The sequence below is a fragment of the Artemia franciscana genome, chromosome 15, assembly GCF_032884065.1.
Source record: "Artemia franciscana chromosome 15, ASM3288406v1, whole genome shotgun sequence".
Classification (NCBI taxonomy): Eukaryota; Metazoa; Arthropoda; class Branchiopoda; order Anostraca; family Artemiidae; genus Artemia; species Artemia franciscana.
In genome coordinates, this window is record NC_088877.1 from 18046189 (window position 1) to 18068928 (window position 22740).

At 35.4% G+C, this 22740-nt stretch overlaps 1 protein-coding gene across 3 annotated transcripts in view; it reads left to right on the forward strand.

The window, feature by feature from the left end:
• The window catches only part of LOC136036123 (transmembrane protein 209-like), an 82964-nt gene that overhangs the window by 14023 nt on the left and 46201 nt on the right, over window positions 1-22740 (forward strand). For 2 of the 3 annotated variants that reach the window (XM_065718139.1, XM_065718140.1), the window contains exons 1-4: window positions 1025-1213; window positions 10016-10209; window positions 12231-12395; window positions 19481-19605. In XM_065718139.1, the coding sequence (XP_065574211.1) occupies window positions 1068-1213; window positions 10016-10209; window positions 12231-12395; window positions 19481-19605 (630 nt within the window). In that variant the 5' untranslated portion in view covers window positions 1025-1067. Of the gene's footprint in view, window positions 1-1024; window positions 1214-10015; window positions 10210-12230; window positions 12396-19480; window positions 19606-22740 lie in introns of those variants that run through there. The other variant, XM_065718141.1, reaches the window with a different exon arrangement.

Here is a 22740-nt window from a genome sequence, read left to right on the forward strand (position 1 = left end):
TGAAATGAAAGGCCAGGTATTCCTTTACATTTTATAGAACATGTAAAAAGAAAAACAGTTCAGATTTTTTCACAAAAGAAGAGGCTTGATGTAAAAAAATAAATGTATTTTTAACAGAAAGCAACTGACATCAATGAAATCAAATAAAGCAAAAATTCATGGAGAATAAATAATTTCAGCTATATATTTGACCTATAATGAGGTGGCATAAAAGATTATTTCTAAAAATAGAAAAAACCAGTGTTATGGTTTAAAGTTCTGCTCAATCAACAGGAATTGTCTTTTCAGAACTAAGGCCAGAGAAAAAGAAACTGATAACCAAAAAATAAGGCACCCAAAAATTCCAGGACCCTTAGAGGGAAAAGAAGTAGAGGTAGGTACTTCAAAATACCTTTCTGGGACATACTTTAGCCTGAAGACACATTCCTGAAAGTTTCATTTTCCTAGCCTAACCTCTTTCAAAGATAGCCAAAGTAAAATTTTACCCCTAGCTTACCTTAAAAATCCAGTTTAAACAGCAATCTCAACAAATACAGACTATATAAAAGGCTATAGGTATTAGCCTAATCATTCTAAAATTTTTTTAACAAAAAATTATAGGATGGTTTAGAAACTAGACTTTTTTGATATGATAATATTTGACTAACTCACCAATGTGATAGCTGCCTTCCTAAGAACCAACCTTTTTTAATAACCAAAAAACTTTTCTTCTGACTTCTTATGAAGCTTAGCCTATGCAAGACGGGCCTAGAAGACCAAAAACCCTTTAAAATCTAGGAATATCCATAAGATTACTTACAGGTCACTGAAAAGCTAAGATTATTTCCACTATTTACACTTTCCTTGTCTTTTCTCTAGACTTAACGATTTCACATGTTTATCCATTTAAAAAACATGTAACAACGACGTCACTTGTCCTCAATAATCTTTTTTTTTCGGGATCACGGACAAGTAATCAAGAGCGTTTGAGGGGATACTCCGAGTAACCTGTGATTTACTCTTTAATACGTGGCAACATTCTTCTCTAGCGAAACCAAATTAACCCGCCTAAATTTGAATTTAAAAACATGCTTTACAAAGTACCACCAAACAAGCAAAAGATCTTAGACCTAGTACTGCAAAGAAAGGCAAACACGTCGACATGCAAAAACCTTTTGCTACAATGTTTAACTCACATTTTTCTTGGTGTGGCCGCATTACATGCCATACCCAGGTTTGCTTAGATAATTTTTCAGCTGTGGAGATACACTAGATGAACTTAAAACCTAGGCTAAAAGCCTAGATTTTATAGTTGGGCTAGGATAAACAAGTGCTTTCAGAAATAATTTATAAAATTTTAGTCATTTAAGAATAAAATTTCTAAAAATTTAGTCCATAGCTCCTTGCTATCTTGGAAAGTAGTTGATGTGGGTGAGGGGGCAAAGTACAGCCTAGGAAGGTATAGCGTATGTAAGCTATCCTACTATGTCTACCTTTGTTTTATTTCTAGGTTTAATAGCCTACATTGCTTAGCTTATATGATAGTCTATACCTTTCTGAATTCTTGACAAAAATATTCTAGCCTAATGTAATTTTGAGTGTTAAATCTTTTTTACATTGGCTTCAGTTTTTTAAAATGAAATTCCTATTGTGGTATTAATGCACAACTAGGGGTCTTGAGAAAGAAACTTGTTAAGGAAACAATTCTTGCTTAGTAATAGACTGTGCAGAAAAATTATAGTTAACACATTATCAAGCTGCTTCCTCTGTTCTTTAAGCCTATAGTTCTTTTAGGCCCCAACCTCTAATGAGCAAATATGTAGCACACAGTATGTTATACTTTCTGTTTCTGGCTTTGCCACTAGGCCTTTTTTCTATATATATTTATTTAATTTAAACAAAAATAGTAAGCCCTAGGCTTGCCTTGTTACAAATTAACAATAAGCAATAATATACAACTACTGAACCCCTGGGTACATTGATTCAACTTAAAAGTAAGTTGTTAAGTTGAAAGAAGAGTGATGCATGGCAAAATGAATAGGGAGTGCATAATTAGGGCTGTATATTTTGTGCATTAAGGAGGAGAGAAGGGTTGAAATGGCTAGAGTGCATTCTAAGACAAAGGATGATAGATTGCTAAGTATTGTCCTTTTTTGGCCAACCTTCTAAGACTAAATAGAAAGCAGGTATCTGCAGTTGAGAAGATGCCAAAGTAAGATTTAAGGTTTTGAATAGATTAGCATAGAGAAAAAGCATATATAAGCTACATTGACCTCAGACAGCTTCTTGTTGTGTTGAATTGAGAGCAGTATATATATATATATCTATATATATAAAAATAAGTTGTCTGTGTGTGGATCTGTGGATCAGGTGACGTCATGTTTGTTTGCATATGACGTCTGAATTATTTCACACTAATACAAAAGAAGAAAAAAACTAAAAAAGGTAAAAACTACAAAAAAAACTAAAAAGAAAAAAAAACTAAAAAAGCTAAAAAACTAAAAAAAAACTAAAAAAAGGTAAAAATCTAATAACTAAAAAAAACTTAAAAAAATAAAAAAAGGCAAAAACTACAAAAAAAATAAAAACTAATAAAAAAACTAAAAAAGCTAAAAAACTAAAAAAACTAAAAAAAAACTAAAAAAAGGTAAAAAACTAAAAAAAACTAAAAACTAAAAAAGAAAAAAACTAAAAAAAAGGAAAAAAAACTGAAAAGTAAAAGAGAAAAAGAAAACTAAAAAATATGAATAAATATATATAAAAATAAGTTGTTTGTGGGTTATGTCTGTCTGTCTGTCTGTCGAGTGACGTCGTGTTTGTCCGCATATGACGTCTGAATTATTTCACACTAATACAAAAGAAGAAAAAAAACTAAAAAAGGTAAAAACTACAAAAAAAAACTAAAAAGAAAAAAAACTAAAAAAGCTAAAAAACTAAAAAAAGGTAAAAAACTAAAAACTAAAAAAAACTGAAAAAACTAAAAAAAGGCAAAAACTAAAAAAAAACTAAAAACTAATAAAAAAACTAAAAAAGCTAAAAAACTAAAAAAAACTAAAAAAAGGTAAAAAACAAAAAAAACTAAAAAAGAAAAAACTAAAAAAAAGGAAAAAACTGAAAAATAAGAGAAAAAGAAAACTAAAAAAATATTAATAAATATAAAAAAAATATAAATATAATATAAATTAGCAATCAACAAAGCACCAAGACACAAATGACGACCGGGACACAGGGAGTATAAATGATGACCAGGACATAAGTAAAAAAAAAAACTAAAAAAATGGTAAAAACTACAAAAAAACTAAAAACTAATAAAAAAACTAAAAAATCTAAATAAACTAAAAAAGAAAAAAAAGAAAAAAGGAAAAAAATAAAGGAGAAAAACAAAACTAAAAACCGAATGTATATACAGACCGGGACACCGGGATACAAATGACGACCGGGACACAGGGAATATAAATGACGACCGGGACACAGGGACACAACTACAATGGGGACGCCAGGGGGCACAGGGGGATATAAATGACGACCGGGACACCGGGACACAAGGAATATAAATGACGCCCGGGACACTCAAAGAGAAATCACAGACTGGAACACCGGGACACAAATGACGACCGGGACACAGGGAATATAAATGACAACCGGGACACAGGGACATAACTACAAAGGGGACGCCGGGGTGCACAGGGGGATATATAAATGACGATGGCGACTCAGGGAATGGTCGATTAGCAATCACCATCAACAAAGCTCAAGGGCAATCATTAGAATCATGAGGTATAGATCTGAATACGGATTGTTTTCCCATGGACCATTATATGTTGCATGTTCAAGAGTCGGTAAACCTGACAATCTATTTATATGCACAGACAATGGGACAGCAAAGAATGTTGTATATTCGCAAGTTTTGCGTAGTTAAAAACATATATATATATATATATATATATATATCTATATCTATCTATATTCACAGGTGGGACATAGGGACACAACTACAATGGCGCGTAACTAATATGGCGCGTAACTAATATGGCGCGTAACGACTTACGCGCGCGGGGGGGCTTGGGGGGGCGCGAAGCGCCCCCACCAACTAGGTGTTGGGGTGGTACGAAGCGCCACCCCAACAGCTAGTATATATATATATATATATATATATATATATATATATATATATATATATATATATATATATATATATATATATATATATCACTAACATCTATATATTACTAACAACTCACTGTAGCACCAAGCTGTCAACACAGTTATGCACCCTCCTTTTCCATCCTAATTTATTCAAAGATTCCCTCTTTACACCCTCCCAAGAAGTTCTCATTTATCTTAAATCTTTCCTTACAATATCCTCCTACCCCATTCAGGGATGACCTGCTTTTTATTTGGTACTAGACAGTTAGTGATTAAGGACAATCTTTGGCAATCTGTCATCCTTCATTCAAAGAATATGTCCTTGTCATCTCTATAGAAAGCAGGATTGAACTCCAATTTTACTACAGTCACTGTCTGAGATACAGTCAGTCAGGAACCCAAAACAATTTGTAGGCAATTTCTATGGAAAATATACAGCAGATTCTCCTCTATTTTTTTGGAGCAACCATGTTTAAGAACCATACTTGACCACTGTCATTACTGTAGCTTCCAATGTTTCAATCTTTTGTAGTCTTGCACTTTTTTATGCTCTTATCTTCTTATTCTTCCAGACTTTTTACAGCTGTGAAAAAACACTCTGGCCTTTGCTATTTTACTTTTTACATCTTCACTGCAACCACCTTTCTTACTAATAATACTGTTTATATAAGTAAAGATGTCCACTTGATTGATGTTCTTGTTACCCAACATCACCTCTTCACCTTTACTAAATCCTAGTCTTAGCAACTTAGTCCTTTTAACATTAATTTTCTAACCTATTCCTGTACCAGAACTAGCAAAACTTCTAATAGTTTTCTCATTTTGCTAGCATTTTCATCTAGGATGCTTGAATCATGAGCATAATCTAAGTCTAGGAGGGAATTTACCTCTCTATTTGATTCCATGTTCTCCCATTGCCTTTCCTGTGCTCTTTAAGACAAAGTCCATTGAACTGGTCCATATAAATGGAAATAGAATGCAACCCTGTCTAACTCCTGATTTAATGTAAAACCAGCTACTAACATAATTTCCTACCTTAACTGCAATAGTGTTATTCTCCTAAATAGCACTAATCACTTTGATGTATTTGTCTGAAATACTACACATGGATAAGATCTTTACTAAAGCTTTTCTATCAGCTGAATCAAACACTTGCTCATAAGATATAAAATTGAGAACTGAAGGGGTTTGGTGACTCAGGGACTTCTCAATTATTAATCTAGGAATGACAATTTGGTCAATGCATCCTCTGCCCTTCCTAAAACTACACTGTTCTTCTTTTAAAACATTATCTATAGTGTTTCTAAGTCTAAGAAGTATCATCATGCTAAGTAATTTGCTTCCTACAGAAACCAAGCTAATGCCTCTATAATCACTGCACTCACTCTTGACACCTCTCTTATAGAGGGTTTTCATTAGTTTTTTTTTTATCACTAGGAATTTCCACTTTTTCAAAAATCATTTTCATAGTTTTCAGTAACTTATTTCTAAACTCACTATCCCCATATTTAAAAACCCATTTACCACACTATCAGTACCTGGGTCATTATTATATTTAATTCTTTTATTACTGTCTCTGATTTATCCTCATAAGAAAAATTCTTCCTTCATATCCAAAGTGCCACAAACTTTTTCACTCTTTTCTATACATCTTCCTTTAACTGTATCATGGTTTAGCACATTCTCAAACATTGTATTCATCTCTCTTTAAGTCTTTCCTTATCACTAATTTTGGCCCTTTTCCTATCTTTAACTCAGATAAGTGCAGATTACCTATTTCCTCTCAGGTCATTAAAATGCATGCACAATATTTTACTATTATTCTGTCAGTCTTTATCTTCCAGATCATATAGCAATTTTATCCATGGCCTCCATGTTGCACCTCCTTAATTCAGATTTTATTGCTGTCTCCACTTTCTTTACATTCCTCTTATGTTTATGTGGTTGATCACTCAAAATCTGTGCCATTTAACACAGGAATCCTGGGAAGGTAAAAAGAGGAAGGCTTTGAATAGGTTGGGATGGAGGAGGAGCATGTATAGTTATGTTGCCCTCAGGGAGCTTGGTGCTGCAGTCCATATGTAAGCCCCCATCCTCTCTATTAAACATAAAGTCTTTTTTTACTAATATTCCTAGTTACATTTCTAACATTCTTCCTAAGGCACTATCAGCAAATTCACAAGCTATGTTCCTAAAATTATTCTGCCTATCTTCTACATTGTCAGATTTTAAACTCAAATTTAGTATTCAACTGCTTCTGAAAAGCTTTTCAAAAATTCTGGAGATTACCAACATCATAGGTTCTCAGAAGGTAGTTACCCTTCCTAAATTTCTGCTCTAAATTAACCCTAGATGCTACTAGATGGTGATCTAAACTTTTAACAGGAATAGTAGCACTCCATTAACCATAGTATGCTATGTCAATCCTACCAGTCTTTGGTTTACAATGATAACTTTTAACAGGAATAGCAGCACTCCATTATACCATAGTACCCTGTGTCAATCCTACCAGTCTTTGGTTTACAATGATATTATCAGCAATGTTAGCTGTCTTACTATCATGTGAATATCATGTTAACTTGGCCATTTTATGACCAAATACTGTATTGGTTATAACTAGATTGTTATACCTGAAAAACTACAGCAGTCTGTAACCATTACTTGTTCTCTTTCCCTGTACCAAGTTTACCTAGGCTAGGGTACCATCCGTCCCTATTTCTACCAAACTGGGCACTAAAATATCATTTTCTACCTGGGACCCTGTCTGTTTGTTCCTGTAGCTGTAGGTAAAATTCATCTGAGTCACTACTATCTCTATCAGTTTGTTCTGTATACTACTATGACTGATATTTTTTACTCTTAGTCATTAAATTATCAATTAGCATTCTATTAATACTTTCCCAACCTAAACAAGACTTGACAGCTTTCTAATTCATCATGAGTCCTACTCCCTGTCTATGCCCCCAATCTTTCCTTTTTGAGTAAATAAATTCTATATCACATAATTTCATATTTCCTACCCATGGGATATGAGTTTCTGAAACTCCCAAAAAGTCCATTTATATATAAGTTGAAGTTTTAATTTTTCTCTTTGCTTGCTGTCATTAGAAGAATTTGTTTATATGTTGATTTTTCTTATTTTTAGTTTTTTTTTTCTTTTTTAGTATGCCACACAATAAGCCTTATGTAAAGTTCAAAGAGTTGAATTTCTCTCAAAATATATCTTTAAATATAAGCTATTGCTTCTGAACCTGCTCAAAGTTTCACATGAATACGTGCTGGTCAGCCATTAATGATACAAATTATCTTGAGTTTATACATAGTAATTCCATAGGGTCAGCAATATCAGTGATAACTTTCTGAGAAGTAGCCAAATTCAAAGCACTAAAGAAAAGCCTACATTGAATACATTGATTTGCTAGAGGATTTTTATTTCTTTTTTTGCAGTATATGTCCAATGGTCCTAATATGTTAACAATTGGGTCCAGCCATAACCTTTTAATAGAAAATTATTCTATGCTACAGTTTTTACACATCAGGGTATTGTTGAATTAAATTACAATGAATGACAGTGGAAATTTGTGTATAAAAAAAAAAAATGATGCACCTCCATCTCGATAATTAAAACAAGACTTAGTTTTATTATTTATGAACATGTACCAGTGTTCATATTTTGATTCCATTTTCTTGATGAGGGTAGTAATCTGTGCAATTATTTTATTCCCATTTTTCTAGTTTGTAACCATTCTCTAAGTAATTCCTGGTGTCCCTGGGCCTAAAGTCACACTGCATGTTTATTTTTGTACTTCCAAGGATATCAAGGAGGCACACTCGTGCCTCTTTAAAGAGGCGAACCACGACAATGTTAAGCGATTTTCGGGTCCAGTGGTCGCAGAGGGATGGGGAGGGATGCATTTCGTAGCCCGAGCTCCAACTAAGAAACCTGCCAAATTTCATCCCCCTCTGACTTTTACTTCATGGGGAAAATCTGGCCAAAAGTTTCGACCCCCCAACTCCACCCCCCTTTAACGTTGTCCGATCAGGCTGAAATTCACAAGTTAAGGTCCCCTAGGGCCCAGGAGCTTATCTGCAAAATTTCAGCTCGATCCGATAACTCCTTCCCTGTTTTCCAGAAACCACGCATAGCCACTTAATGTTCATGTTCTCCTTTTGTTTCTTTTTCGCCACGCCTACAGGTCACAGCTGAAATTGGATCTGGGTGTACGAAGACTCATTCGACGCGGAATTCTCCGAGTAATTTTCCTGGAAAGTTTCGTCGGAAAATCTTAACCCCCCGATTTTCTAGCTTAGAAAAACCCATTTCCCCATAAGAGCCCATGTTAATTTTTGAAATTCTTAAAAGTTATTTAAAAGTTATATTTATACACATGCAGGTATTTCGACTTCAAACATGCCCGGTTAGCTCAGTTGGTAGAGCGTGGGAATTTTAATCCTAAGGTCAAGGGTTAAGTCCCTTATCGGTCGGTTTTTTTCACAAAATATGCAAAAAACTTCGTTTTCTTAAAGAGTTAGAGAGGCTGCGTCCCAAAGTCGAACCTTAAAACGTACAGGAATTAGGAGAGGCAGTCCTAATTCCTGTACAAGGAGTACAGGAATTATTAAATTACATCCACCATGGATTGTAGAAAAACGTACAGAAATAATATGAAAAAAACTTCGTTTTCTTAAAGAGTTAAAGAGGCTGCGTCCCAAAGTCGAACCTTAAAACGTACAGGAATTAGGAGAGGCAGTTGGGGGGCTGCCGCCCCCCAAACCCCCGCTTTTAAAGACTCTTTTGTACAGGTTTTTTGTTTTGTTAATTAAAAGAGGGCCTTTCCGAAGCCAAGAGCGGGGGGTTAGGGGGGCGGCAGCCCCCCACAACAAAAAACCTGTACAAAAAAGTCTTTAAAAGCAGGAGGTTTGGGGGGCGGCAGCCCCCCAACTGCCTCTCCTAATTCCTGTACGTTTTAAGGTTCGACTTTGGGACGCAGCCTCTTTAACTCTTTAAGAAAACGAAGTTTTTTTCATATTATATTGGGGAAGGAGGGGGGTTTAAGAGTATACAAGTCCAAGAACGCCAATTTTGGTCTGGTGTTGTACTGATTGAAAATCATTGCGTGGCTTCAATTCAGCAAGATGAAGCATGTCTACCTTTCTATCAAAAATGTATTTATGAAGCCTTTGTTTTGAAATGGGCTATTAGAATAATTTGGCTCTTGCCCTTGAAGCTGGATTTTTTTCTGAACAAGCCTTTTTTTTAAGTCTTCTCAATTATTCTGTTAAAAATGGCTATCTTAAAATTCTGACCCAATGCCAATGCTTGTTGGATCATATTAGCACCAGGGAGCACAAAAGCCTCTTAATTACTCTCTTTCTTTCTGGTTTAGGCCCTTAAGCAGGACACGAAAATTTCTAATTTACAATAAAAGAAGCCCTACCCTGGCTTTTACAGATCATCTGTTCTGTATGACTGGACCTGAAGACAAAACAGATGAATTACAATCATTGCATCCAATAAATGTCTCCTAGAGGATTCTGTGACACGCTAATTTTTGCTAAGCCAGCACTGTTTGTTTGACTACAATGCAAAGGGTGCCAAAACAAGTGCTACTAAGTTGACCTGGTATTAGAATTGTGGATTAATAGCAGCACCAGAAGACCTTGTTCAATTCCTAATCCTGCTTTGCATTTTCATCACAAATCTGTCTACTTTTTTTCTATTCCAAATTTCACACTTCCCTTATAAAGTTTTTTTTGTGCCATGCTGTGGAGCCAAATACTACAACAGCTTGGTCATGTGAAATAAATTTCTATATTCAATGTCAAATAAACTGTTAAACTCTTCATGGTTAATAAATAAATAGATTAAACACCTCTTATTTGTTTTCAGGATTGGGATAATGCTGTATAGTGTTTTTCCTTGTGGACTTGTATTATATTTAGCCAATATATTGGGATATTTATGTGGTTCTTCCTTCTTTTTGTCAGCATTGTTTGGTGCTTTCAAATTCACTGTTCCAAGACTTCTGCCTGCTGTACGCTTAGAAACAACGCAGATGAAACTCTTTGGTATACACAAATCAGGTAGGATGAACATGGACTTTTCCAGCTTTCACCTATGCTAAAAAAAAATTTAGGGAGGGGGAATAGATAGCCATAGGTGCACAAAGGTTCAACATTCAGGGCTATCTCTTCGGTATTCATAAATCAGATAGCATGAGCATGACTATTTCCAGCTTTTATCTGTGTTTTTTTTTTTGGGTGGGGAGCCATTGGTGCACACAGACTCAGCGTCCAGGGGAGGGGGGTCAAACCAGACAAAAAACTATTTTTCAGGTAAGTGTGTTTTCCATTTTTTAAGATTAGACTCATTCTGAATGCACTCCACCCTCTGTGAGTAGGTATGCCAGTAGATATGCTTTAGAATAAGGGCTGTTAAATATGAGTGTAAGGATCCCCATTTGGAATTGAACTTGGATTGCATTTTAATTCTATTCTAATGTAATTTATTCTTCATTATTTTATATTATAAAGTTCCTAACATCATTCTGAAAATGGTCCTTCGCCCTCACCTTACTCTGTCAAAAAGATTCATGGAATAAAAAAAGGCTTCAGAGCCCTTGGTCTCAATTATGAATAAGATTCTACAGCTGCCTGTAAAGGAGGTTGTTGGTTAGCACAAAAGAAAAATTGACGAAAATATGCCTATCGTCAGAAAATCAGGGCTTATTTAGAAATGAAGTTAATTCATTTTTTGTTTAGGATACCTTAATGAAGAGGATAGATTTATTTCCTCCTTTTCATGCATGCAACTTATTGTGAAAGAAAAAACGAAAAAAGATTGGTAATGGTAATTGAGGGGTTTAGCAATAAGAGAATAACAAGGATTAATGCTGAGGAAGGGTTGAACCTGAATTGTAAGAATACACTAGTCTGATGTTTTAGTGTAGGGTTGATTGATTATTCTAGGGAGGGTCTGATATATTAGAATTTGTATTTAACAGTACAATTGGAAAGCTTTATGGGGTGGGGACTAGAAGAGACATTTGTCAAGAACAATCATAATCTATATTTTGGCAAATTATTAAGGGCAAGATTAGCTTTGGAAAGGTTGTTCAATTGCCACTCTTGAAGCCGAAGTTAATTTAATTTGTAGAAGTTTTTTTTTCGATAGCTTTTTATTTTTAGAGTGCACATTTTTTGCATAAGACAACTTGTACTACAGCGAAATTAATTTTAGATAATATTATATTGGTTAATGAAACGTATAAACTGGGACATTATTTTGGTGTTTTGATTAAAAAAAAATGGAAGTTGCTATTGAAAGAAGGAAAAATTATTTGTGCCTTCCCTCTTTTTGAAGTACCTAATACCTGGCGACATCCAGGCTATATTTCCTAAAGGTCTACTTATCGATTTTTTTTTTCTTGCATTTTACCTTGAAGCTAAAGAATCACCTAAAAACAGGAATAAACTTGTTGTTTGCAGATACAAACAAAAAAAGAATCTACATTAATTTTGGCCTTTGGACTTAATATTGTTGGTCTAACAAAGAGATATTCTAAGTATATAAGTATTTTGTTAAATCCCACTGGGAGTGTAAGATCATTGAATAGTTATTTGATACTAATACAGCATTATCATATATTATCATATACTACCTTTGCAAAACCGTTACGTCTTACACTATATACAGGAAGAGTATTTTACCGTATTGGATCGTGCATGTCTATTTTGATTTTTCTCTCCCGTGAAATAGCTTGAAATCTCCTTCTTTTGTTTTTCCTTGTTTGGGGAAATTTTTTTATCATTTTCCGCACTAACTAGTAACTTCAAACTCTGAATGCTCAAACATTCTTTTGCGGAGATTGTCCTTTCATTGGATGCCTGCAGTGATCTAGCTAATAAATGTACTCCTTTTTTCTAATCTTAGAAGGAGAAAATGTCATCACAATAGAACAAGAACATATTAGTGCGACAGGTTTGATAAAACTTACCGTATTTTGGTATTAATGAATAAATAACAAATATTGGCGATTGAATATCTACCCATTTCTTCATCTGATATGTTCTAATATTCTCTGATTTTTCTCTGTCTTTTTTAGACCCTGGCTTTCAAGAAATTTCTCCTGAGAAAGAGAAACCTAAAGAGAAAACATCTACCCCATTATCTTATAGAAAAGTTGTCGATCTGCCTCTCACACCTGTGGAGTCAGTTAATGTTAGTTGGGCTGAATTACCAGGAAATACCAGCTATCTTACATCTACTGGTAAGCTTTTTTGGTCTTTCTAACGAAAATCAAAAGTTCTAGTGCCCTTTTTAAGTGACCAAAAAATTGGAGGGCACCTAGGCCCCCTCCCACGCACATTTTTCCCCCAAAGTCACCGGATCAAAATTTTGAGATAGCCATTAGGTTGTCCCCTCTGCAACGCCTTGCTCTTTACGCTAAAGTTTTTTTTTGTATTGTTTTATAGAGTTGTGACAGAGTCAAACTTCAGCGTAAAGAGCGAGGCATTGCGGAGGGGACAACCCCTTTCATATACGAAGTAATTTCTGTTCGTTTTAAGTTTTAAGGTTGCTCCTTACTTGCAGTTAAAAAAAAAAAAACTCGTTTTTTTATTTAATTGCTAATAGGAGTGCAGAGTTTGACACAAACGCAGAGTATGAGAGAGTTTTAATTATATGTTTAGTCTCCCACTCTTACAGGCCAAAGAGCCTTTGTGGGGGTCTAAACTTTTGCAATTTTTTCTGTTTCCTTTAAATAAATTGATTGATTGACATTTTTTGGGATGAATCATTTCCTTCCTTCCATCTCTCTTTCTTTGGTCCACAGTTATTACATTTTTTTATGTAATGATTCTTTTGCAAAATGGTCTTATTTTGTCACTAAGCTGGATGATAATTGACCGTCGGTTGTTAGTGTTGCGTTAATGGATCGTTACTGAAAACTGACATGCTATGATGAATTCAGTGGATCTAAATTCTAATGGTGCAAATATTCCAAGAAAATCCAATGATAAGATTGTCTCTTATTTTCCTTAAGTAAATGTTCGTTACAGTCCTAAGGCCCGAGACACACTGGTTGTTTTTACCGAACTTTTTTTTTTTTTTTTTTTTTTTTTTTTTTTTTTTTTTTGCTGTTGCTACTCTAGTTTTTGCACACTTAGTTTAGGGTAAATAAATTGGATTTACACTCATTTTTTATTTACAGTAAATAGGCTCTGATTTGTTTAGGGTTGAAGGCAGGGCTAATTTAGGTCCAGCCTTCTGACACCTTGAATTTCTGGGCATGTCCTAGTCAAATTATCCAGCACCTATTTCTTTACTATTGTCTTCTCGCTTCCCAAGAAAAGAGATTCATTTTTGACTTCAATTTTTTTTTTCTTGCGGTATACCCTCTGCAAACACACTCTCATTAGCAGTCGTCAGCGGTAAAAAACGCCGAGTGTAGGCTATATGTTCCCATTTAGTTCCGTAGGCCACCATCTCGGCGTAGGTATTAAAACAAAAGATTGTTTTTTTGTCGTTTATTGTCGTTATTGCCGTGACAATGGACGGCTGCCAAGGACAATGGACGTGACAATAAACGACAAGATTGTCGTTTATTGCCGTGACAATGGACGGCTGCATTAAGTGCATTAACATCGTTGATATTTGTTGTACCAAACTCTTTTTTTCTTCTTCTTTTTTACCGTCCAGTGTCCACGTCACAATACTATTCTATACACCTCTAAGAAATGCTCGATAAAAAACGCCAAGCGTGTATCGGGCCTAATGACAAGAAGTGTGTTAATAAGTATATTAAATCTTAATTCACGGTAAGGTCCTACCCGTGCAAAAATAATTGCGTGGTCTAAACAAAACAGAAAAAAAAATGTTAGAAAGGATATAGTTTTCTTTTATAGGTTAAAATTTAAAAAGCGTCTTTGAAAAAAAAGCGCTATGATTCTATTAAAAGTGTTTATGGCAAAATATAGTGTTGTGTAAGTTTTAACGTAGATTAGCCACCTTCTAAAGCTGCAAATGGTATTAATCGTATCCTTGTTCAAATTTTTCAGAGTTTCCCCCTCTTTCCTCTGATGCTTCAACTTACAGGTCCAATCTATAGGAAACCGATGCTGGAATTTGAAATACCGATAGTAAATTAAAAAGAACTAGCCTCTTTCTCCTTGACATTCCTTATTGTTCAATACTTCTCTGATAAAATTTGAGTCCTCGTATCCAGTGTCGTTACTAGCCAAAAGGTTGGGGGGGGGACTAGAGATTTTACCGACTGGCTGGTTATTTTTGACAATAATTAGCATAATGTCTGTTTCGAATACAATATGCAAAATCACTTCATGAGTCGGTAAAACCGCTGCATTTACCAACCGAGATTCAGATTTGGTACATATGTCACTATTTTAATGCTGTTTATTTAACCAAATGGAAAATTGTGGCACCATCTTTAAGATCACGGCAGAAGTCGGTAAAACTGCTGCGTTTACCGACAAAGTTTGAAATTTCTGCAGATGACATGTCAGTATTCTCGTGGTCTTTATTGAACCGAACAAAGAATTTTACCGGCGTCGGGGAAATCATGACGCGAAGCGCCACGATTTTACCGACTTATTTTTTTCTTAGTGACCAAAAACATTGTGGGGCATCCCCCCTCAGCCATACGTAACCGCCCTGCCCTTATATCTCAATAAGGGGTGATTACTGCCAACACGATCCCTCAAAGTGGGAGATATCCTATGCTATGGAAAGAAGAGTAAAAGAAGAAATGGTAAAGATGTATAGATGAGCATTCTTCTTGGCACATTAACTCTCCTCATCTCAGAGATATATGAATACTTTTTGAAATACTTGCTATAAAAAGAGGTTACGTCTCAGATTAATCACAAACAATTTGGCAATCTACAAAACAGTTTCCTCTTCCAATTCATTCTTTAATAGATACCTGGAATCAAATAGATACTATTTATAAAATCTAAAGATTCATTTACGTGGCTAAACTTTAATTTTGTTGATCTGTAAATTGTGGCTTGGTTAATCACAATACATTGATCAGTATGCTGTTAAATGAATTTTTCATTTAGCATTTTTTACTCTGGATTGTAATAAATAATTCTGAATAACTGCTGCTTGCCTGAATAAATATTAATACTGAATTATTAAATATGTAATAAAATTTCGACTGTTCGGGAGTTTAGCCCTGGGCTAGTAGCCCCGGCTCTCCTTGTTTCGCCAGTGCTTGACTACTTGATCTTACTTTCTTTCCCTTATTCAGACATTGCTAGGAATATTACTTTACAGCTCCTCTGTCATTCTGTTAAACTTGTCTGCTGGAAAAATCGAGATTAACTTCATCAATCATAGGGTAAGCTCACATTGTGAATGGAATTATTGTGGACACTTATTTGTGGCTGGATAACTTCCTATGCAGGAATTCTTTTCCATAGTCTTCATGATGTGGAAGGAATGTGGAAGAGCCAGTCCCGAAGTTAACTCTAATCTACCGTAGGATTTTGAGATATGTCAAAATTCTTGTGAAAACTTTTAGTGAGAGCAAAAGTAATTACTAATGACCACAGGCCATCCCTTCTTTTTATTAAATATAAAAAAAAAACAAGTTTTTCCTACTGAAAGTAAGGAGTAACATTAAAACTTAAACGAACAGAAATTATTACGTATTTGAGTGGGTTCGCCCCCTCGTAAATACCTCGCTCTTTACACTAAATTTTGAATTTTGTTCCAATCCTTTAAGAATGACCCCCTGAATCCCAAAGGCCATTTAATTAGAATGCTCTTTTTTGTACTAAAAAAATATGTAAAAAATTATGTATATGAGGGGTGAACCCCCTCATACGTAATAACTTCTGTTTGTTTCAAGTTTTAATGTTGCTCCTTACTTTCAGTTGAAAAACTAGTTGTTTTTTTTTATTTAATTTTTGATCGTTTTTGAATAATTCTGGGGTATCAGGCGCTTTCTTAATGGAAAATCCTTTTCCCCCGTGAAAAATTCCTCCATTGAATAATTCTCCCACGTAACCCTCTCCCCCACCCCAACCTCTCCGCATCAGAATAAATCCTCTGAAAACGTCTGTATACTTCCTCATAACTAATATTATACGTAAACAATGGGCGAAGTTCATAACGTGCAGCCCTTCCCCCGGGGAGTTTGGGGGATTAATTCGTCTTCAAAGACATAGTTATCAGAGTTTTCGACTATGCTGAATAAAATCGTCATCTCAAAATTTTGATTCGGTGAATTTGGGAAAAAATAAGCGCTGGAGGGGGCCTAGTTGCCCTCAAATTTTTTGGTCACCTAAAAACGGCACTAGAAAGTTTAATTTCCGTTCGAATGAATACTCTCGCAACATTCTAGGACCATTGGGTCGATACCCTTTCCCCTGGGAAAAACAAACAAACAAATAAACACGCATCTGTGATCTTTCTTCCGGCAAAATATACAAAATTCCATCTTTTTGCAGATAGGTGCTTGAAACCTCTAAAGTGGGGCTCCCTGATAAGCTGTATCTGATGCTGTGATTTTCATTAAGATTCTATGACTTTTAAGGGGTATTTTTCCCTTTTTCGAAAATAAGGCAAATTTTCTCAGACTTCTAACTTTTGATTAGTAGGACTAAACATGATGAACCTTACATATTTAAAATCAGCATAAAAATCAAAAAGGTTACTATTGAGCCGGGTAGCTCCTTATTTACAGTTCGTTAAAACAAACTGTTTGAAATCCTGGTTATGTTCTTTTACTTCTTCTTTCATCCCAGGTTTTTTCTTAATTTTTTTTTATATTGATGATCGGTGCGTGTGTTTTTTGTTTTTATGGCACTTGGTATTAAACAAGTGACATACAGCAATCGCAAATTCTGTCGGTCTGCCGGTCCCGGTTTTGCTACTTTAGGCACTTCCAGGTAATCTAGGACGATGAAATTTGGCAGGCATATCAGGGACCGGACCAGATTAAATTAGAAATAGTCGTTTCCCGATTTGACCATCTGGGGGGGGGGGGGGAGTGGCGGGCCGGTTAATTCGGACAAAAATAGAAAAAATGAAGTATTTTTAACTTACGAATGGTTGATCAGATCTTAATGAAATTTGATATTTGGAAGGATATCATGTCTCAGAGCTATTATTTTAAATCCTAACCGGATCTGGTGACATTGGGGCGGAGTTGGGAGGGAGAAACCTAAAATCTTGGAAAACACTTAGAGTGAAGGGATCGGGATGACACTTGGTGGGAAAAATAAGCAAATGTCCTAGATACATGATTGACCTAACCGGAATGGATCCGCTCTCTTTGGGAAGTTGGGGGGGGGGGGGTAATTCTGAAAAATTAGAAAAAATGAGGTATTTATAACTTACGAACGGTTGATCAGATCTTAATGAAATTTGATGTTTGGATTAAGGATATCCTGTCTCAGAGCTATTATTTTAAATCCCGACTGGATCTGGTGACATTGGGGGGAGTTGGGAGAGGGAAACCTAAAATCTTGGAAAACACTTAGAGTGAAGGGATCGGTATGAAACTTGGTGGAAAAAATAAGCACAAGTCCTAGATACATGATTGACCTAACTGGAACGGATCCGCTCTCTTTGGGGTAGTTGTTGGGGGGGGGGGGTAATTCTGAAAAATTAGAAAAAAATGAGGTATTTTTAACCTACGAACGGGTGATCGGATCTCAATGAAATTTGATATTTAGAAGGATATCGTGTCTCAAAGCTCTTTTTTAAATCCCGTCCGGATCTGGTGAAATTGGGGGAAGTTTGGGGGAACCTAAAATCATGGAAAACCCTTAGATTGGAGAGATCGGGATGAAACTTGGTGGGAAAAATAAGCAGAAGTCTTAGATACGTGATTGACATAATTGGAACGGATCCGATCTATGGGGGGGGGGCTAATTCTGAAAAATTAGAAAAAATGACGTATTTTTAACTTACGAAGGAGTGATCGGATCTTCGTTGAACTTCATATTTAGAAGGACCTCGTAACTCAGATCTCTTACTTTAAACCTCAACTGGATCCAGCGTCATCGGGGGGAATCTTAGAAAATATTTAAAGAGGAGAGGTCAGGATGAAACTAGAGGGGAAGAATAAAAACATGTCTAAGATACGTGACGAACATAACCGGACCGGATTTGCTCTCTTTGGTGGAGTTGGAGAGGGGGGGGGGTAATTCGGAAAAATGAGGTATTTGTAACTTACGAAGGGGTCTCCAGATCTTAATCAAATTGATATTTAGAAGGATCTTGTGCTTTAAAGCTCTACTTTTAAATTCCGATCAGATCCCGTGACATCGGGGGGAGTTGGAGGGAGAAACCGGAATTCTTGGAAAACGTGAAAATTGGGGTATTTTTATCTTACGAATAGGAGATCGGATCTTAATGAAACTTGATATATATAGAAGGATCTTATGTCTCAGATGCTCCATTTTCGTCTCGAATTGGATCCGAGGACATAGGTGGCTGGAGGAGGGAAACAGAGATCTTGGAAAATGCTTAGAGTGGAGAGATCGGGATGAAACTTGATGGGAAGAATAAGCACAAGTTCTAGATACGTGATTGACGTAATTGGAACGGATCTGTTTTTCTTTGGAGGAGCTGGGGGGTGTTAATTTGGAAAAATTAGAAAAATTGAGGTATTTTTAACTTAAGAACGGGTGACCGGATCTTAATGAAATTTATATTTAGAAGGAATTCATGTCTCAGAGCTCTTATTTCAAATCTCGACCAGATCTGTGGACATTGGGGGGAGTTGGAGGGGTCAAGTCAATTATCAAATTGACTTGATAAAGTCGTTTTCCCAAATTCGACCATCTGGGGGGCTAAAGGGAGAGGAAAAAATTGAAAAAATGAGGCATTTATAACTTAAGAGTGGGTGATCGGATCTTAATGAATTTTGATATTTAGGAGGACATCGTGACTCAGAGCTCTTATTTTAAATCCTGACCGGCATTAAGCTTCTGATTTTTCCTTTTAAATCAATCTATTGATTCTTAGAATTTTGTTAGAGCTCATACCATATGAGCTCTTGGCTCTTAGCTCTTCTTGCCTCGTCACAAGTGCCATATGAGCTCTTAGCTCTTGTTTTTTCTGTAAATTATTGTCTTCTAGTATGCTTTTCATTTTTTTTGGGGGGGGGGATTTTTTTCTAACAAGAAAGTATAAATTGGGCGTGTGTGCGAAAACGTACTGTGAAAATGTATGCGTGAATGCAATCCTATTTTAAACTATATATAGCAAGGAAAGTTTACGACGCCACATTCAACTTATCATTTACGGATAGGATGTTTCAGTTTTTTTTTTGTTTTTTTTTTTTGTGCTTAATCTGATTTCATTACACCTTTCCAGACTCTCTTTCTCCAGTATCATCACAGAGCTTGTCATTGGATTCTACTACTTCCTCTTGGACATATAGAAGAACGAGCAAAGCATCATCCCCAATTGACGAGAGACAAAACATTTCTGGAAGAGAAGTAAGTATAAACCAGGAATAATGACTTAATGCCGTAGGGGTTACGTCGCTTCGTCAATTCTAAATGTGCTATGTCTTACAAATCCAAGAAATCAAATTGTTAGTAATCTGAGAAATCAAAACTTCCAAAAATACAAACGTGCCAAACTGTGTTTTTATTTGGCTCTGATTTGTCCGAATCATAAAAATGAATCTGTTTCATCGGAAGGTTAAATTTATCATCTTCTTTAAGTGATATAAAGTTAACTTTTAAGTACTGAGCTTACATAGCCTGTTAAGAGCTAGACATCCTAATGTAAAAAGTTCATCTGCTAGCTTACTTTGGGAAGAAGTGTCACTTGGGAAGGAAATAAATAACTAAGGCTCGCAATGAATCACTAGGCAAAAAGCCTTAGCTGAGTGACATTTTGCTGTCGCTTTCTTTTACGGCGATCATAAATTAGGGTAGATTATGGTAGCTCTTTCCATGTATTATGTTTTTGTAGGTATGTCAGTTAAAGGTGTGTTATGTGTAGGTTACCTAAATGATGTAGTAGTGTAATTGCTTCAAGGTATTGCCTAAAATATTACTGTTTTGAAGTAAAGCTAATATAGATTGTACTGTATAAAATAGACCTCACTTCTTTGGTAGTGCTGAATTAGAAATTATATCTTTTTCTTCCTATGTCATTTAAACAAGTACTGTTGGGGCAGCCTAAATTTGGTTTAGACAGCAGTAATTCTTGGCATATGCAAGAAGGAAAAGGAGAGTCTACTGTCCTTTTGTTCTGTCTTACAAAGTGTGCTTTAATTTCTTTGGTTTGTTTTAGTGACGCATTTTTGTAAGCCCTTTATTTTTTGTAAGTATTTTTTTCTATTCGGTAGTCTAATTTTATTGAGACTACATGGAAAGACAAATCTTTAGTTTAGACAACAGTCATTCTTGGTCCGTACTAGAAGAAGAAGAAGAGAGGCTGTTGGCATTTACTTCTGTATTAAAAAGTATGCTTTTATTTCACTGGTTTATTTTGTGACGTATTTTTATAAGCCAGTTACATTATTCCTTGTTTCTGAAAAGAAAAGTAGCCCCAGTGGGATTAACTAATCCCAGGTGCATCAGTATGGGAGCGGCGGTCAGGGGCTATTTCTCAGTCCCGTATGTTTTGGAGAATGTGTTATGTCTGAGAACAAATCGTTACAGACAAGGAAATGCAATGTCTGGACAGACAATCAGTTCTGCATTTTTATGACCTGATTGACTTTTTTCTGAGAAATATTGAAATAGTAAAAAGAATAAAAAGTTTTTGAGTCGCATTTTTTTTTTTTCAAGTAAACTCTCTACTCCCTTGTGGTCCATACAATATCAAGGTAAATTCTTGATAAAGCAGTGACCTGCCTTGAGCAGAATATTTTCCTGTTCGTTGAAGTTATCATTTCATATAGGCTATACTGTAATATTACTTTATACAGACTATGAGAAATAGTCTGAAGATTCACAGCATTCTCGCAGAACCCGAAACTGAGGCTGTTCCAGAGCAATCTTTTGTCAGCTCGGAGTTACTCTGCGGAATGCATAAATTCGACTTAAGGAGAAGCATCTTAGGGGCTTTAAGAATAATTATCTTTGCCGATATCCTAAGAATCAGTTTGCCCCGTTTGCCTCTGCATGCACTAATTTCTAAGGTAAAAGTAGGCCGTATGAATAATCGTCTATACTGCCCAACTTATTATTTGCCTGCTACCAAAAAGTCCACTCTTGCGGACCAACTGCATACTAATAGACTACATCAAGCTCTAGGCTTACAGCAGTTTTTCTCTAATAAATAAATAAATAGAACATATTTTTAACCAGTGATCTGTAATAAACAGGCTACAATAATCTATTGAAACTACATTAAAGTACTCTAAGTAGTATTTTTTAAGTACAAGATGTGTACTGAAGCTATGTACTGTTAAGGTATTTTTTTTCCTGGTGCTTAATGCTTGATGTGTAAGTATAGATTTAGAAGTATCTATCACCTTGAAGGACAAATTTAAAATACTTGTTACAGTAATAATATTTGCACAGTTTAAATTCGTTTGAAAAAAAAAATGGAGTAGGTTTTTCTCTGGGTGGGGAAGCAAAGATACGCTTTTTTTTCTTCTTTTTTTTTTACTGGCTTGGTCCTTTGGATAAAAGTAATTAAATTCAATCGCAGCACTAAGGACTATAAACTCAAAATATTTTCATACCAGATGACTGAGACATTAAACCATAAACTGCAAATCGGCAATGTATCTTCGTTTCTAAGTTTCTCCTTTGTTTATCTTATTAACTTTCCGGTTCATCTTTTGTGTTGCTCAAACATTAATGAATACAGAGAAGGCAAAACTAATAAAACAGTCCGATCTATCTTTCTTTAAGGATGATCGATAGTTTTATCTTGAAGGTAAGAAAAGAAATTACACAAGAGCTTCCTTTGCTAAAAATCCCTCGCTTGTAGTCAACAAAGAAGAAGATACTTTGTTAAGACTAGCACCAGGAATGTTCAGGTTTAAAATCCGCTTTCTTTTGTCTTTCTTTTTTTTCCTTTTTTTTGTGTGTGTCACTGGCTGTGTCCATCGACGCAATATCCAAACAGATCAGTAAAGATTTTATCTTCAAATTTTTTCGTACCAGATGACTGGGGAGTTTAACTGCAAACTAGCAGTTTCTTCTTAGTTGGTTTTATAGACTTAATCAGTTCGTCTTTTGAGTGGCTCATATAGTGATGGATATAGAGAAGACGAAATTGCCAGATCTGTCCAATATATCTTTTTCTAAGGATATAAAATAGTTTTATCTGGACGGCAGGGAAAGAAATTGGACAAAAACTCCCCTTGCTAAAAAGGTTCCGCTTGTAATCAACAAAGAAGAAGCGACTTTTGCAAATCCTAAAACTTGCAATTATTAGAATTGAACATAACGAAGGAAACAAGATCCCAGTTCCAAGGCTCTCTGAAAGTTGAAAAGGTGACCCTTTGTCGCAGTTATGGAGCAGTAAAAGCGACCTTACCTATCAGACTGTGAACTCTAAACTCACAACAAAAAGCATAACTACTAATCTCTGCCAAACTTAAGTTAGCTCCAGCTCATCTTCTTGTGTATGGAGATAGCGAAAGTTGTACTTTCCTTTTG